Genomic DNA, 16,615 nt, shown 5'->3' on the forward strand with positions numbered 1-16,615 from the left:
AATTAAAATCAAACTAAATTTGTTTTGATGAATCTATTATTTATTCAGGTAATTCTTTAAAGTGTTTTATATGAGACAATTAAGTTTAAGAGCAATATTATTTATTCATAATGACAAATAGTGTTGATTTCTCTAATATTTTATTCATATTGAAAAGTAATATTAATTTCTATAGAATGTTTTCGGCTTTTGTTTTGTTACTATTTAAAAGAAAAGACTCGTGATTGGGATGACGTCATTGAGACGCGATTAATTAAGTGCATTCATTTTTTTGCAAACCAAGAATTCATAAAACGGTGATTACATTGAAATTACGCACATTTATTATATAACAAATCTTGATATATAGTAATTATTACTTAAGTACATTCATTTTTTATAACTCATTCCAATAATGGAACATTTATTAAAGCGTGACTAAGCCTTCAGGTTTTCCATCAACAAATTCGTACAGTGGAATTTCACTGGGTTCATATAAAATTTTTAATTATATTCTGCAGTAAATGAATTTTTGTCGGGGCGAATGTCATCACTCCACAAGAGACTAGGCTATATAACCTACACCAGAGGGACCTACCTACACTAGCTATTCTCGTGTCTTCTGCATCTTGATGACTTAATGAACACCATAATCAAACCGGAATACAAAGACATTTTAGGGAGTCTTTCAAAGCCCATAAATCAGTAACTGTGTAGCTTACACTTACCTCGGGTTAAAAAAAATCAAATGCCCTCAGAAGTCCTAATAAATAGAGTCCTAAAAAGCTTAAACTAATCTTAAACCACGTTAATAATCACTAAATTATTTTTAATCCATCGAACCTACAGCAAGAAATACTTAATCATGAATACATGGGAAGTTTCGTCGGACAGATCTCCTTTCTCTCTGAATTTTTTAACATTTTATTTATTTATTTAATTAATATTATTATTATTATTGTTATTAATATTATCATTATTATCACTGTTATTATTATTATCACTATTATTATTATTTTCATCATTATTACCATTATTAACATCATTATTATCATGGCTGGTCAGGCCGAGACGTGAACGGCAGCGACGCTGGCATACAGAGCAGACAAAGTCATCATTTAGAATTGGCTGGCGTTGAGCAGCATAAACGGGATAAGCGTGTCTCTTGGAGTTGTTTGCTTGCAGTCGTTTAATACTAATAAATCAAAAATATAATCTTAACCTGTTCTCTCGTTCATGTCATAGAATGACAGCATAACGATTTAATATTTTTCACGGGTTTGTTAACCTCAGTTTAACAATGAGTGTGTTTTAAACCACAGGTACGTTTAAACTAAAGCCGGTCTCAGACGTTGCGATTTTGCTTACTACAAGCTGTCTCAGTCTAAAATTGTCTATTGCGCGGGAGCTGGTGAAGGTATGAAAGGTGTATACAGCACGACAGAAATACCAGTACTCATAATGGAAACGTATAATATATTGCGGTTTTTAACATGTTCAAAAAAGTGTAGTCGCAAGTGTCGTAGCCAAATCGCAACGAGTGGGACCGGCTTAAATCCGGGCACATACTGTGTGATTTTGACGGCAGTCGTACGGCCGTCGGCCGCAGTAATCCATCTTAGCATTCTGAGGAGGGCGCTTTACGTCTGCTGATTGTCGGTAGAAGTCGGAGCGGATCGTCAATAAAAAAAAACGATCTGTTGCGTACACGTTGTCAAATTTTGTTCTTAATTGAATCGCGTCGACACCGACCGTCGGTGCATTGTGTGCCCGGCGCTAAAAGATTCTATCACAACAAAACTCTTAGGCTTAACATATACATATAATATGTAATATTCTCACTATGCTTCACAACGGTAAAGCTGAGCGCACACTGGTTCGGCCGCTGAAGAACAGCACCGACAGTGCTCACCTCATCGTGTTGCGTTCTCAATTAAATCGTGTCCGATGCATGACGAAATTTAAAATGCTTCATGTACACTAGGGAATCCCAATGGCTCTTATAATCACACAACAAACTAATAAATAGCTACAGTATGCTCGTCTAGAGCCTGTCTTTTGTAACTAGACCTACGGGGTACGACTACGGTCATGGATGCTCGATACATTTCCTCCAGAGTAAATTCTATTAAATATGAAGATATATTTTTATGCTTGATTCAATTACAATATTTTTTTTATAAGCACTAAATTTATTAACAACAAATATGTTCTTCAGAAATGTACAGGCAAAATGAGTAATAAATTCTTCTAATACTCTTGTTTACAGGCCTCCAAGCACTGATCTGTCACTTTCGTCGTTGTTTTGGAATTCATAATTGCAAAAAGGCGTATCATCTTTATCGTGGTTGATATCAGGTACACCAACATCCGGGTTTTTATTGGTGAATGCACGAGGTATACGGTTTCTGTGAAGACAATACAATGAGAGATTTCGTTAAACACATCTTAAACAGAAATAACTTTCTTTTTATCAGTCTTTAACTGAGCAGCCTAACTTGAAATTAACTCTTAGTATTAGTTTACACTATACGTAGCTTAGGAAAGCTTAGCTACCAGGCATATAGCAGCATTGCTTGCGTCAACGCATCAGCGTCCTCCAGTGTGAACGCAAGCTCGTCGTAGCTCGTCACTTGCGCTAAGGTGATCTCGTATGAATTGCTCTAAATGTAAACCAAGCCTTACCGTTCGTTTTTCTTCCTGATTAAAACGATGGCAGCCACAATCAAGATAAAGAGAATAAGAATAACGATAAATACTGTTAGTCCAACAATCACCGCTGAATTCGTATTTGAATCTATTTAAAAGACGAAAATAGAGTGGTGATTAATAATAATAATATGATGATGATTATGATTATGAATATGATTATGCTTATGATGCTGATGATGATGACGATGGTGACGATGATAATGATGATGATGATGATGATGGTGATAATAATAATGACGATGATCGCGATGATGATGATGATGTTATAATGATGTCGATGATAGTGATGCTGCTGTTGATGATGATGATAATGATGATGATAATGAAGATGATAGTCAGGATGAAGGTGCATGATCATCATCATTATGTAAATACAAAATAGAATTTTCATCTAAAAATCTACTGACTATGCATACGTGTCTGTTTTAAAATAACCATGATTACGTAGTCATATTTATACCTACCTTCGTTTTTTCCTGTGCGTGCCGCGGTATCCCCTCTATTTATTTCTGGATTTTTCGTAGCTTTTGGACTTGTCTTCACTTTAGGTGTAGTACTAGGCTCATCCTTTTTAATTGCTTTAGGACGGGAAAAAATCACAAGTTATAATATATTTTGATAGATGAATATAAAGCCAAAACAAGAGCTTTCAGCTCAAAAGGCTGTCTTTGGCTTTTAGTGCAATTCCCTGGAGATTTAAAACTATTTCCACACAACAAGTATTTAGCCTTTCACAGTATACTGGGTTAACAGAACATTTATTATTATTTATTATTACTATTATTATTATTATTATTATTATTATTATTATTATTATTATTATTACTATTATTATTTATTACTTATTATTTATTATTATTATTAGTATTATTATTATCATTATTATTATTATTATTATTATTTATTATTATTATTATTATTATTATTATTATTATTATTATTATTTATTTATTTATTTTTTTTTTGCAATTCCATGGAGATTTAAAACTATTTCCACACAACAAGTATTTAGCCTTTCACAGTATACTGGGTTAACAGAAAATTTATTATTATTTATTATTACTATTATTACTATTATTATTATTATTATTATTATTATTATTATTATTATTATTATTATTATTATTATTACTATTATTATTATTATTATTATTATTATTTATTACTTATTATTTATTATTATTATTAGTATTATTACTATTATTATTATTATTTATTACTTATTATTTATTATTATTATTATTATTATTATTTATTATTATTATTATTATTATTATTATTTATTTATTTTTTTCTGTAGTGGTAGATATAATTGTACTTACGTTGACATGATGGCGGCTGACCTTCCCATCGACCACCTAAGCTGCAAATCATGTAGCCTCTCATTCTGGAGACATCTTCGTAGCCTTCCTCACAATCGTAAAACACAACAGTGCTGATTGGAAGTGTTGGCGCTACTGAATGAACTTTGGCAAATGCAAAAGCTGGAGGATGGTGGCAGATAATAACTAGAAAAGAAAACAATACTAAATTCTAACTGAGTTACTGTACTACATCTCAGTTTATATGTACGAGAAATATATATCTTAAAAACCCTAATACAATTTTTGAATGTGTTGGTTCGAAGCCATATGCGTGGAACCATTAAGACAAGGAATTGAGAGAATCAACACCACATATAACAGGTTCCCACGTTGCATTAAAAAATAGATTCAAGCGATTTAACCCACCATCACAGTACACCTTAATAAACAACAGAAAAGTAACCGATGGAACGGAAGATGAAGAAAATGAACCTTACTAGGACATATGTTATCTGTAATGAGGCCCTTTACAATATTATCAAGACAGTACCTATCCAAAATATCTTTCAACAGCAGCAATAGAATTGGATGGCACACTGCAGAGGAAATAATGACATTTACAAGATCCAAACAATCCACATCACACCAAAGAAATGCGCAGGAAGACCGTCTTCTTTTATCCTTAAGAGGGCTATTAAAACAGCCCGGCTGAGAGAAAACAATAGACCTTTCCGAAGTGTCAATCAAACTTAACAACTGACTAATCAGAACAGCGCTAGGAATACGCGCGCGTCTTACAAACACACGTGTTGTCCCACAAACGCACGTGTTCGCGTATGTTTTAACACTGCCGTCTTGTGGGACCTTAGCAACAAAATCCAAGGGGCGGAGCTTAGCGGAAAGGTCCATTTATCAGGAATTGTTTTCATAGAATATTCTGAACTGACTGATCATGAAAACAAGTTTTAAATTTGAATTCAAGGCCTTTCTTCCTTTTTGTATATTATATGAATTATTATAAACTTGACAACTATAAGTAGCCTGTTATTACGTTAATTAAGTTAAATAATAAATTACACAATAAGTTAAGTAAATTAGCAGTGGTGTTGTAAACTGTTTATCAGTCAATGACAACCAGATTTTCCTACTTGGAATGGCAATTACCAAGTACCAAGTAGGCCTAAGTATGGTAAGCCCACACTATCACATTTTATGTAAAAAGTTTTGGTGAATTGATTTTAAAATCAGAGCATATAATTGCCCAAAGTGGTGCCATCGATTCCATGGTCAGTTGTTTTTGTTGATGGAACTTGGGCATTTACTAATTTGTTTCTATATTACTTTGCATTAGCTATCAGATAATTTCCCGTCGATTTATATTCACGCGGTACTGGGGAGGGACAACATGATTTCCTGCTCCACAACAAGAAATCCATTCGTAGAATCCTTCATGAAGAAAGCCTATCTAAAGTGGCCTAGATTGGCACGAGACCATCTAACTTCGGCCTTGAATATAAGAAGATTAAATTGTGATAAACTGAGTATACAATACACACGATGTTTACTAAGTTCGAGGCCTAGGTTTTAGTACCTTAGGACCTAGGCTAGACTAGGCAAAACAAAAGCAATATAATAATAAGAACAGGAAGAAGGAAGAATAGAATAGAAACGAACGAAACTTGAAACGGCTGAAATATCCCAAAATTCTACAATAATAATCAATGTGTCATTATTGTATTTCGTTTTTGTAAAAATATGTACACACTAATCATTAGAGGTGCGTGCAGCCTATACATTTCATAATTCGACATCGTTTTCGCAGTTCTTTTTCAGAATTTTACATTTTATAGGCATAGTACTAATTGTTAGGACTTGTCCAGCAAATATATTTTGATTTGAGTCATCTAAGGCTCTGTCTACACTTCAAATTTTATGTGACAACAAATATGATGTGCCCATATATGGGCACGATGACGTCAAATAACATAATTTCAAATTGTATCAAACAACGTTGAACGTGTTAAACTTTTTTTGATGTCGGTCAAAAAGTTGCTAAATTTGTTAGAAAACAATTTTGACCAATAGGGCCTAATTAAACACTACAAATCACACTAACCAATCGGATTTGATAATTCAGTTTTATAATACATCACATGATGATATTATTGCTCCATCACATTTCATGTGTCGCTTTTTAAAATTAAATTTGATAGTGTAGACAGAGCTTAACAGTTCTCAAAATATTGGATATTCAGTGAGCCCTGCCCTTCGATAGGCTCTCACAACAAGGCAGCCATAGCGTGCAGTTTTGTTTGTGGGACATCTACGTATTCTTCTGGCCCTGTTGAACAAAACCTTGATTAGTCAGTTGGTGTTGATTGGAATTTAGGAAAGGTCAATACAAAGATTAACTAAACTAAAAAAAAAATGAAAGAGCAAGACAATAATATATATATATATATATATATATATATATACAATTTATATGTTATAGAGGGAAGGGATGGAAAAAATATATTCTAATGAAAGCCAAGATTGAAATAAGATTCTTGATAGAATTGATAAACCTAAAAATTAACTTTATCAATCATTTTAATTATGTTTGGAGAGATGGAGCTTAGCTCAGTCGTCTAAGCTGGTGTGGGCATTGTGTGTGCGATGAAACGTGGAGATCTCTTGGACCTCCGCTTCAATTTGTACGATATGGTCAATGTGCACGTTAAAGATCGCAGTACACTCTTCGGAAAAGTGTAGGAGATTGTCTCCCGGTGTTCTACGCAATCACCACCAGAAGGATTCTACAGGAAATAAGTCTTCTTCAAACTTTCGTGGGTTATCCATGGCATTTACACCGAATAAATCCATCCATCCATCCAATTTGTATATAAGCATGATTATATGTAAAATTGTATATAAATACAAATTGTTTAACGACAATAAAGGTGGAAAACACCCACGAAATACAATTCCAAAACAGATGTAAATCAGTGTTTCGCACGCTTTACAGAATTGAAACTAAACAATTTCTAAATAGTCTGCCAGCCACTTTAAAGGTTTAGAGTACTATAAACTTGGTCTGTGTTTTGCGTGGCTGCTTTGTCGTACCAACCCATTACTTATTTAAAATAATTATTTATTTGTAATATTACTGGGGTTTTGTCTTGTTTCAAAAGCTTAAACTCATATGATACTACGTCAAAAAAGTTAAAGAGTTTTAAATTATTTAAACTTACTCTGACACTTCGGTAGTGCAGCATCCCATTCACATTCACCTGTACAAGTCAAGGTTTTGGTGCCAATCAGCTCGAAGCCGTCGTTGCATGTAAAATTTAATACATCCCCTAAGCCATACTCTTCCTTAGATGGCTGTACCACACCATTGCATATGTCACCAGGGTATAAACAAGACCCTAACATAATCCAATATATAATAAAACACCAGTTAGCGGGAAATATTCTAACATAATAAGGTGTACTTTAATGATAGGTAATTTTAAGTTTAGTCAGTGAAGCCGTTTACTTAAATCCACCACCAGCACAGTTGTTCTTCACACACCATCTAGTCGATTAACATATTATAGTGACAGTACAGAGCATTTCTGTTGTGCCGTTTATTAAATTCCTGCCTCTTGAAGTTCGCAATTCCCCTTTTTTAAATATTTTTAAAAAGCATCTCAAAACATCTTTTTTTCAGCTTTTATTTATGTTTCAATAACAGCGCATTCATACTTTGATTTATGCGCTATAGAAAATATTTATACATTACAAAAAAGCAGCAACAACAAAGGAACAACCAGAGCATTAAGCAATAGTATGTTGCCACAATGTCGGTACTTACTTCGACACGTCACGCCAGCCTCTTCGAATGTTCCTGTACAAGGGGATGGTCCAAGGCGTCTGTTGCAATCTCGTAATTTTGCTTCTGTTCCGGTGCATTTAATCGTACTCCAAACAAACGCGGTTGTTCCTGGAAAGAACCCTTTAAATGCATTTTTTGCGGAACAGAAGCCAGCTTCACGACAAGTGACCTTAGCGGCTTCCATGTTCCAACCATTGCCACAAATGGCGCCCCATCTACCACCATCTAAAATTTCAACTCGACCTCCTAGTTCATTCGCGGGCCCATCCACCAACCGCACCTCTGAAAGAAAACAGCACAAACAACATAGTTAACCATTATATTATGTCAGAGTCTAATGCGCAAATCATAGATAATTTGCAGAATACCTGAAGTGGCCTAATCACTTGTTCAATTTGATCGTAGGCACAGAAAGTGATGCCCAACGAAATTACATACCCAAATTTCAAAGCAAGATGAATATCCAAAACACAGATACATAAGATTAAGAATTTTATTGAACATCAATCAGTGTTAAACACACCAAACTGACCTCCTTATTCAACTTTTGGGTGGTCTGTGTTATTTTGGAAAAAAAAAATCTGTATAAATGGAATTTTGTGACAGCGTTTTAGTTGTGTGGGAGATAAAATTCGTTAAACTAGATCAGATTTTCAGAACCACAGGCTCAGATATTTTTCAGGGCTTTCGGCTCCTGGGCCAAGATTGGAGGTCCATGGGCGGTACCCTTGTCAAAGCAATCGATTGCTTTTGAGCAGATAATTATGTTCCAACGGTGGCATTAAAAGAAAACATAACAGACAATCATTCCAAACATCTAGAGTAGTAGAGGTGACATAAAATGTTGTACCTCAGCCCCAAATAAAGTGACTTGAAATAGTCTGGACCTCCGTCACTAAAATTATCTCCCTGGTCTATCTACATCTATTACTGTATCCGCTACTGATTAACACTACTTGTAGGCAATTCAGAATGTTTTCAACTATAACGTAAAATAATATGTAAATTACCTGCGCACACAACTTTTACGATCATATCTGTTTCACACGATCCACTGACATAAGAGCATTTCATAAGTGCAGTTTCTGTTCCAGTACACGAAACGTTGCGTATTGTCGTTGGATAGTTCTCCATTGGAACTGCAGAGAAACTTCTTGCAGTTGTGTTGAACAACTGACTGCAAACAACATGTGCTGCAGCCATGTTGAACCCGGTTGAACATACACCGCTCCATTCACCGTTTCTCAAAACATCCACTATTCCGGTCATGCTTTCAATATCGTCATTATTGCGAAGACGCGTGTCTAGAAAGCGTAAAGAAAGTTGAACATTATAAAACTTAAATACATACTGATGGTGATACTGTACGTTTACGTATAGATACTAATATTATAACGTGTCAATGTGTGTTTAAATTATATTATTGAACCGCCTACATAATAAGTATGGTAGAAACGGTACTCAAGCTACGAAGCAGCATTGTTTCAATATTACGTTACTCCATATAATACAGTTTTCAACGAAAAGTTCCTCTTCCAGTTGTATGTAAAAAGTGTCTCCGGCAGGAATTGAAACAGCAACTTTCTAACTACAGTATTCAAGTATCATACCATTAAACTACGGAAACCTATACAGTATAGGCTCAGATCTAACCCCTATGCATTTTTCTCTCATCCAACTGACTCTGAAACACTTACACTGCTCACACATTGTGAAGCTATGCATGGTTAAGCTAGAAACTAGAGAGTACTATTAATAACTGACAAATAGCCTACCTGTACACATTGCTCCTGCATCCTCATTGTGATTACAATTATGTGTTGTCCAGCCCAAGTGGGCACAATCATGAAGAGTTGCTTCTGAGCCGCTGCATTGGACACCATCCAGCAAAATAGATCCCACGCCAGGCCCATATGCTGCGCAGCATCTGGCGGCTTTCGACGTTTTCGGCAAAAACCCGCCTAGTTGTTTACAAACAACCGCTACATCGTCGTAATCCCAGCCATCGTCACACACGGTGCCCCACTGACCACTGTGAAATATTTCCACACGCCCTTCTAGTTTGCTAGGTCCACCAACCAGACGAACTGGAAGGCCTAAGTACAATAGTAGCAATACAATAATAAATATATAGAAAGCGAAAACACATAAAATAATGTAAAATACTTTAATAATTCTGTTACTAGAGATTGGTAACACAATTATTGTAAGATTTGGGGGGGGGGGGAAAGATTGTTTAAACATCTAAAATCATATAAATCATGTTAAAATAAGAGATAAACATTAAACCGTTTTGTGGTAATAGGCCTATTATAAGTTTAGACCTAGACTTATATGAATTTGCTTTACGTTTAAGAGGAATATGTGAGAGTTAGAAAGTTACCCCAACCGGGAGAAACGAACAGCGGAACTGTGAATTCAAATTTTATTGGAAGCTGGTTTCATACTATTTTGCATAAGCGTGGAATAGTGCTATTTATCGATGTACTGTGAGAAACCTAGATCAATATGATACACCCTTGTCTTAAGTAATTATAATCGAAAAGACGGGATCTCCAAAGATACATTTTTAAATATATCGAAAAGTCGAAACCGGAGCTTTGAGCTCATAAGCCGGAATGCCATTATCCTTTCTTGGCGTAGAGCTAGAATTTTCAATGCTGTGAGGAGTCCGCCGTTTCTCCCGTACAACAAATCTGTTACATGTATACATTGCGCCTTGCAAGGACACAAGTGACATGGAACACTAGAGCAACAACCAGCTTTTCTAAAAAAGTGAATTATATAAAAATTATTATAATTGCTTTCAAAGTAAATCTAAAGTAGTGTAGCGTAAATGCTCGAATAAGCGCCGCGGCGTTTATATTTGGAGGCTTCAGTGCGGCACTTATAAAAAAAAAAATGCCGTGGCGCTTTCCATGCCCGTTTCCATGCTACCTGTCTCAGGTATTTCCGTAATACGGTAGGCCTATCATAGGTCCAACATCATCGTAAATAAACGTTTATAGAGAAATGGGTCTACTTTGTGTCTTCATTGTGTTATTTATTCATTTTAATACTGTATACATTGTATTTAAATCCCTGTTTCTCAAAATATTACATTACTCACGGGGTAATATTACTCTCAAGAGTGGCGCTTAGCGAAAAAAAAATCATGTTTGTGCGGCACTTATTGAGACCGGGGCTTATTCGAGCATTTACGGTATTAATTTACCTCGTTCGCATTCTAGCAAAGCATCGTCGGCATGTCCACACGTTGTAACACCCCACTCATCATGATTGCACTCATCCAGTGTTCCTTCGGTGCCGTTGCAATCCATATTAGTGACGTGAATTGGCCCAGTCGATTTACCGGTAATCTCAGATAGTGAAGGCATGCGCTTGTAGTTGTAGCCACCAAGCATGCTACAGATGACGCGACCATCGAACTTGTCAAAACCTTCGTTGCAGATCGTTCCCCATTCCAAGTCATGGAATATCTCGACGCGTCCGATCAACTCAGATGGCCCTCCAGTAAGTCGAACTGGTCCTAAAGTACACAGATGATTATTTAATATTATTTATGAAGACTTTTAAATACATTTTAAAGTGGTTTTTCAAAACGATAGTTCGTAATGACGTCATCAACGCCACTGGTTTAATAAAATCGAGAGTTCGTAAATGGGAGGTTCGTAATTTGGAGATGTTCTACTCAAAAATTAAAAAAATGATAATGCATTTAAAACAAGATTTGCTTAATAATTTTGCCTTATATTGAAGCCGCGTCATTACAAACATCAATCATTTGCTAGTTAAGTTGGTTTAGTTTACTTACTTTTTGGTGTCTTTTACTGAACCGTATGTCAGAGCTCTGTAGTAGAGTTCTTGTATTAGAACGACCCTCTAGACTGGGGCACGGGACGTTGCCTCCGAGAGCCCATATAGGCGTTACGTCACTATGATAATATAATATCGAAAGGGCGAAGCATAGAGGAAATGTCCATTTTCAATATTATATCTTTTACTTGTTTAAAGTATTATTTATTGTATTGTTTTTAGTAGACTATAATATTATAAGTTGTAAACATTAATTACGCTTGCATATGACGCCGATATCTTCATCGTGACGGCAGTTGTGCTTGCCCCAGCCGTTGTGACGGCACTGTTCCAGTGAATCCTCGGTTCCTAGGCACGCCAGGTCATCAATGACGATGACACCGCTGCCTGGACCAAACTTTTTGCAGCATTGAGATTCTGTTCCTTCGTACCCTAACATCCTGCATACAACCTTAGCATCACTAGGACCAAAACTATCGTCACAAACTGTGCCCCATGCTCCATTATGAAACACTTCAACACGCCCTTCTAATTCAGTGTTCCCATCTGCAAGACGCACAACTAATGCCTCGTTTCCTACAATGAAACAAATTGGAACAACAGCAAAAGTAAATCGTTAAGTGATATGATAGAAAGTAAAATTCGCAAGCTTTTATTTTCACGAGGAAGATTCATCACAATTATTATTATTTAAAATAACATCATCACATCAACACCACTATCATCAGCATCGCCGTCATTATCATCAGTAGAGAGTATACCTCTGCCTACCGCCAACCTCTTTCTATAAAATAATTCCTACTTTCCAACCACCAACCACAACTTTAAACAAAAGTACACTATCACGAAAGTTTAATTTAGATGAGTTGATTAGATTTTGAGATATCTGATCTGTGATGTTTTGCTTTGAATGGTCCATATATCGACGCCAAAATAGAATCATTTCATTTAATTACTTCATTTTTCGAACGCCTTTTATTTTATCAGCTGTAGGCCTACACTTGCCAATTCCTAACATCCTCTGGCTTAATATACTGGCACGTTTTACTCTTATACCTGACAAACGAAATGCAAGAAATGTATTGGTGTTGGAATGAAAATATTATGAAAATAGAAATATGGGAATTTGGTTTTTAGCGTCACATGTTCAAATGTAAAGATGCACTTATTCTTTAAATGGTCCTTATATACACCAAAATTGTAACAATTCTTTATTAAAACATGACAAACTATTCTGCGAAATGTCATTTTTATCCATTGATCCATTTTAGAGATATTTAGGTCTGGGACCCTTTGGCCCTCAAATGCACACCCGAATTTGGATCCTCACCAACACTTCATAATTTCTTTCTTGTACCTTGGTTAAGCTTTAACGAAAGTTTCATTCATATCAGTTGATTAGTTTTTGAAATATCTGGTCTGGGACGATTTCCTTTAAATGGTCCTCATATCCACACCCTATTCCGGATGGTCACCAAAATTTAAAAATTTCTTCATTAAAACATGACAAAACTATTCTGGGTAGTGTCATTTAGAGCCACTGATTATTTTTAAAGATATTTAGGTCTTTGGACCTTAGGATTTTAAATGACGCTCAAATGCACACCTGAATTTGGATCGTCATCAACACTTAATAATTTCTTCCCTGTAACTTGCTTAAACTTTCGCGAATGTTTCAATCAAATAGGTTGATTCTTTTTTAAATATCTGGACTGGGATGTTTTCCTTTAAATGTTTCTTATATATCCACACCCTACTCCGGGTCGTCACAAAAAATTAATAACCTTATTCTTGAGTCATACCAACAATCCCTGTAATTTGCATTTAAGATCTGTGCAGCTGTTTTGGAGACATTTTGAACACAAGAAACACGCACGACCATAGAAATTTTAATGACCATCAAGCTCACCCCAGAATTTGGATCGTGACCAACACTTCATAAGTTCTTCCATGTAACTTGGTTAAACTTTCACCAAATTTCATTCGTATCAGTTGATTAGTTTTTGAAATATCTTGTCTAGGACGTTTGTTCTAAAATCTTTTTAACTGGTCCTCACATCCACACCCTATTGTGGAAATGTAATCATTTCTTCATTGTGTTATACCTATCACTCCTTTTAATTTTCAATTATGTCTGTACAGCCGTTTTTGAGGCATGTCGTACACAAAATGATCACACGAAAACACCAAAGCGTGACACACACACACACACACACACACACACACACACACAAACTTACACGACTCAAAATATATACCTCCTGGCGGACATAACAATAATAATCAGAGATAATATGTCTGCTTGTAAAAACAGAAAATACGGCTTTTCCTTATTGCCATAATGAGAAGTGATGTCAAACAATTGCTGTGAGACCAAGATTCCATGAGTGAGGCAATATTTGGTACCGGTAATTGGTCCGAAGAAACGTCCTTAGAAGAACACAATACGGCTTTTCCAAATTGCCATAATGAGAAGTGATGTTTTTTTAAATTATTATTATTATTATTATTATTATTATTATTATTATTATTATTATTATTATTATTATTATAAATATTATTATAAATATTATTATTATTATTATTTTATTTTTTTATATTTTTATTTTTTTGACTGAAAATAGAATATAGAATTTGGGTCTTTGATCTTAGTCCGAAATGGGAGACCTTATGAGGGAAAATAAAATAAACATAAAAACCAACTCGAGATCCGAATTATGGCTGCAGTGGTAATAGCGAGGGTGATGTCGAGAGTTCTTACCACTACGCCTGAGAACACGACCCTGCAGAGGGGGTCAGTGTATTTTGGCTACCTTCGGTAATGATATAAGTTTACGTTGAAAAATGTTCATGCATTACAGGGTAACTTTGTGTTTGACCTTAGCCGCAACTAGTGTGAAACGCTTTGGAAAACGCAAATTTCGTTAAATTCGAAAAAAAATCAGAACAAAAACAATGAATTTTCTGCTTAATGCAAGAAGAGCCAAAAATCAGAATAAAAACAATTACTTTCCATGCTAAAGCGGAAAAGACAATAATAATATTATTATCATAATGATTATACCATTATCATTATCATTACCATTGTTTAAATACCACCACAATTATAAACCTACCGCAATATTCTCCAGGAAGACCAATATCGCAAAGTTCAAACCTAGAAGTTGGATCCGTTGTATAACACCAGGCTGTTATTTCTCCATCGGGGTTACGGCAGAAGTTGTGATCACCCAAACCTGAATCTGGATAATTTTCTGACGTACGTGTATGACGATGAGGTAACTGTGACGTCCATTTTTGACACGTCTTACCTAAAGCTGTGGTACTTTTAGAGCCTCGATAGTCGGAAGCATCTAACATGTTATAGCATTCTATGGAAAAGAGTTAAAAAAAAACAAAAAAAACGAATTTCTTTAAATTCTAAATAGAATGCGACCAAAACTTCATAGCACTGTATATGTATTTTTATCAAATTTTTCTTCTGGTATTGATTTATTCGGTGTGTAACAATTGATAACGTAACCGTATTGGTTATCGTTTCGTAGGCTTGCGAAAACTCCATATTGCTGTGAATAACTTAACGGATGCACTAAGCGAGAAAAAATGATTTAAATATACTGCATGCGAAGTTGTTTAGTTAGCATTTGTTATATCGTAAAGTACGTCACACTTGTATAGCTCACGTTCGCTCCTACCTCCACATCCTAGGAGCTCAAATCGGAGGGCAATCTGTAAATTCCATAATGCTGGAACGATCATGATGAATCTTGCTGTAACAGCTTCTTCAAAGTAGTTTGTAACAATCGTATTATCATCTGTATTTGCTATGAAATTCTGTAAAAAAAGTGTACTTCATGTCAAAGCCGATTAGAAGCAACTACTACTTCACAATCTTTAGCACATGAGTAGTCAAACAGTGCCGTTTCCCTTTTGTTATCTACAATAGTAGAGATCACTGACATGCCCTTATCTAAATTATTCTAAACCACGAGATGGCATCTCTGGAAAAGAATCATACTACAATAAACAGATCGAAGCCTAAACTTAAAAATCGACTTTGCGGTATGCTATTGAAGATAAGGAATTGGTGAGTATGCAAAAAAGGCTATAAATAATTATGTAGTCAAAATTATAAAAATAGATTTGTATTGATATCAGGAATACATAAAATATAAATAAACGGAAATGTCAGTACGTGGGCACATAATCTGAGCAAATAATATTCAAAGAAATATCTTGGAAGGAAATGTCAGAGGGAGGAGACCACGAGAAAGGCCTAGGTGGACATGGAATAGGGAAGTTTGCCAGTGCTCCAACCTAGGACATGTAGATGTGACAATAACTGCACAGGACAAACATCGATGGATATACGTGGTAGGCCAAGTCATGGTTGGACAAGCCACCACATAAAAATAAAAAAAAATCAATAAAACAGAATAGTTCCCAAGACCAAAATAAATCAGTATTCAGAGGCACTCTTATATATGATAAATATATAGATGGATTAAATTTATACAATCTAGTGGTATACCATAATATTTTCTGATCTTGATCGCCAAATATTAGTCCACAAAATGCCGTCATTGCTGTACTTCACCGTATACTGTGTGACATATTCACCGGTTCTGTTTCTACCTTGAGTCATCACTCCAGTCACTAGATGAGGAACTCGCAAATCGACTTTAATCCACTGCGAGTTAGTAAAACTCTGTGGGATCCACGCAACACCTCTTGTTGATCCTGTATCTAAATTCAGCCGGGCTTTAGAGGGCGCGAATTGTAGTGATAGATATCCCGAGGCACTAATTCGTAAATCGCCGATGTTTCCGTTTTCCATTCCAAGAGGCTCTCTGCAATCTAAAAATTTTCATTAAGAATATATATTTATATATATTTTATTGTTTCTAAACACACTTTCTCTATACATACATACATACATATATAT

General features: G+C 35.3%; 1 protein-coding gene across 1 annotated transcript in view; it reads right to left on the bottom strand.

Moving 5' to 3' along the window:
• Window positions 1-300: 300 nt before the first annotated feature.
• LOC117105080 (deleted in malignant brain tumors 1 protein-like) overlaps window positions 301-16,615 on the bottom strand; it is a 38,081-nt gene continuing 21,766 nt past the window's right edge. Inside the window, exons 6-18 of the mRNA XM_033246107.1 lie at window positions 16,202-16,527; window positions 15,366-15,504; window positions 14,787-15,041; window positions 11,929-12,246; window positions 11,069-11,383; window positions 9,630-9,950; window positions 8,865-9,158; window positions 7,834-8,136; window positions 7,229-7,405; window positions 4,014-4,199; window positions 3,156-3,269; window positions 2,665-2,776; window positions 301-2,387 (exon numbers count right to left, since the gene is read on the bottom strand). Coding sequence (XP_033101998.1) covers window positions 2,243-2,387; window positions 2,665-2,776; window positions 3,156-3,269; window positions 4,014-4,199; window positions 7,229-7,405; window positions 7,834-8,136; window positions 8,865-9,158; window positions 9,630-9,950; window positions 11,069-11,383; window positions 11,929-12,246; window positions 14,787-15,041; window positions 15,366-15,504; window positions 16,202-16,527 — 3,005 coding nt within the window. The 3' untranslated portion in view covers window positions 301-2,242. The remainder of the gene's footprint in view (window positions 2,388-2,664; window positions 2,777-3,155; window positions 3,270-4,013; window positions 4,200-7,228; window positions 7,406-7,833; window positions 8,137-8,864; window positions 9,159-9,629; window positions 9,951-11,068; window positions 11,384-11,928; window positions 12,247-14,786; window positions 15,042-15,365; window positions 15,505-16,201; window positions 16,528-16,615) is intronic.

The sequence above is a fragment of the Anneissia japonica genome, unplaced genomic scaffold (genome assembly GCF_011630105.1).
Source record: "Anneissia japonica isolate Jap-2015-1 unplaced genomic scaffold, ASM1163010v1 scaffold640_len1575945_cov177, whole genome shotgun sequence".
NCBI lineage: Eukaryota > Metazoa > Echinodermata > Crinoidea > Comatulida > Comatulidae > Anneissia > Anneissia japonica.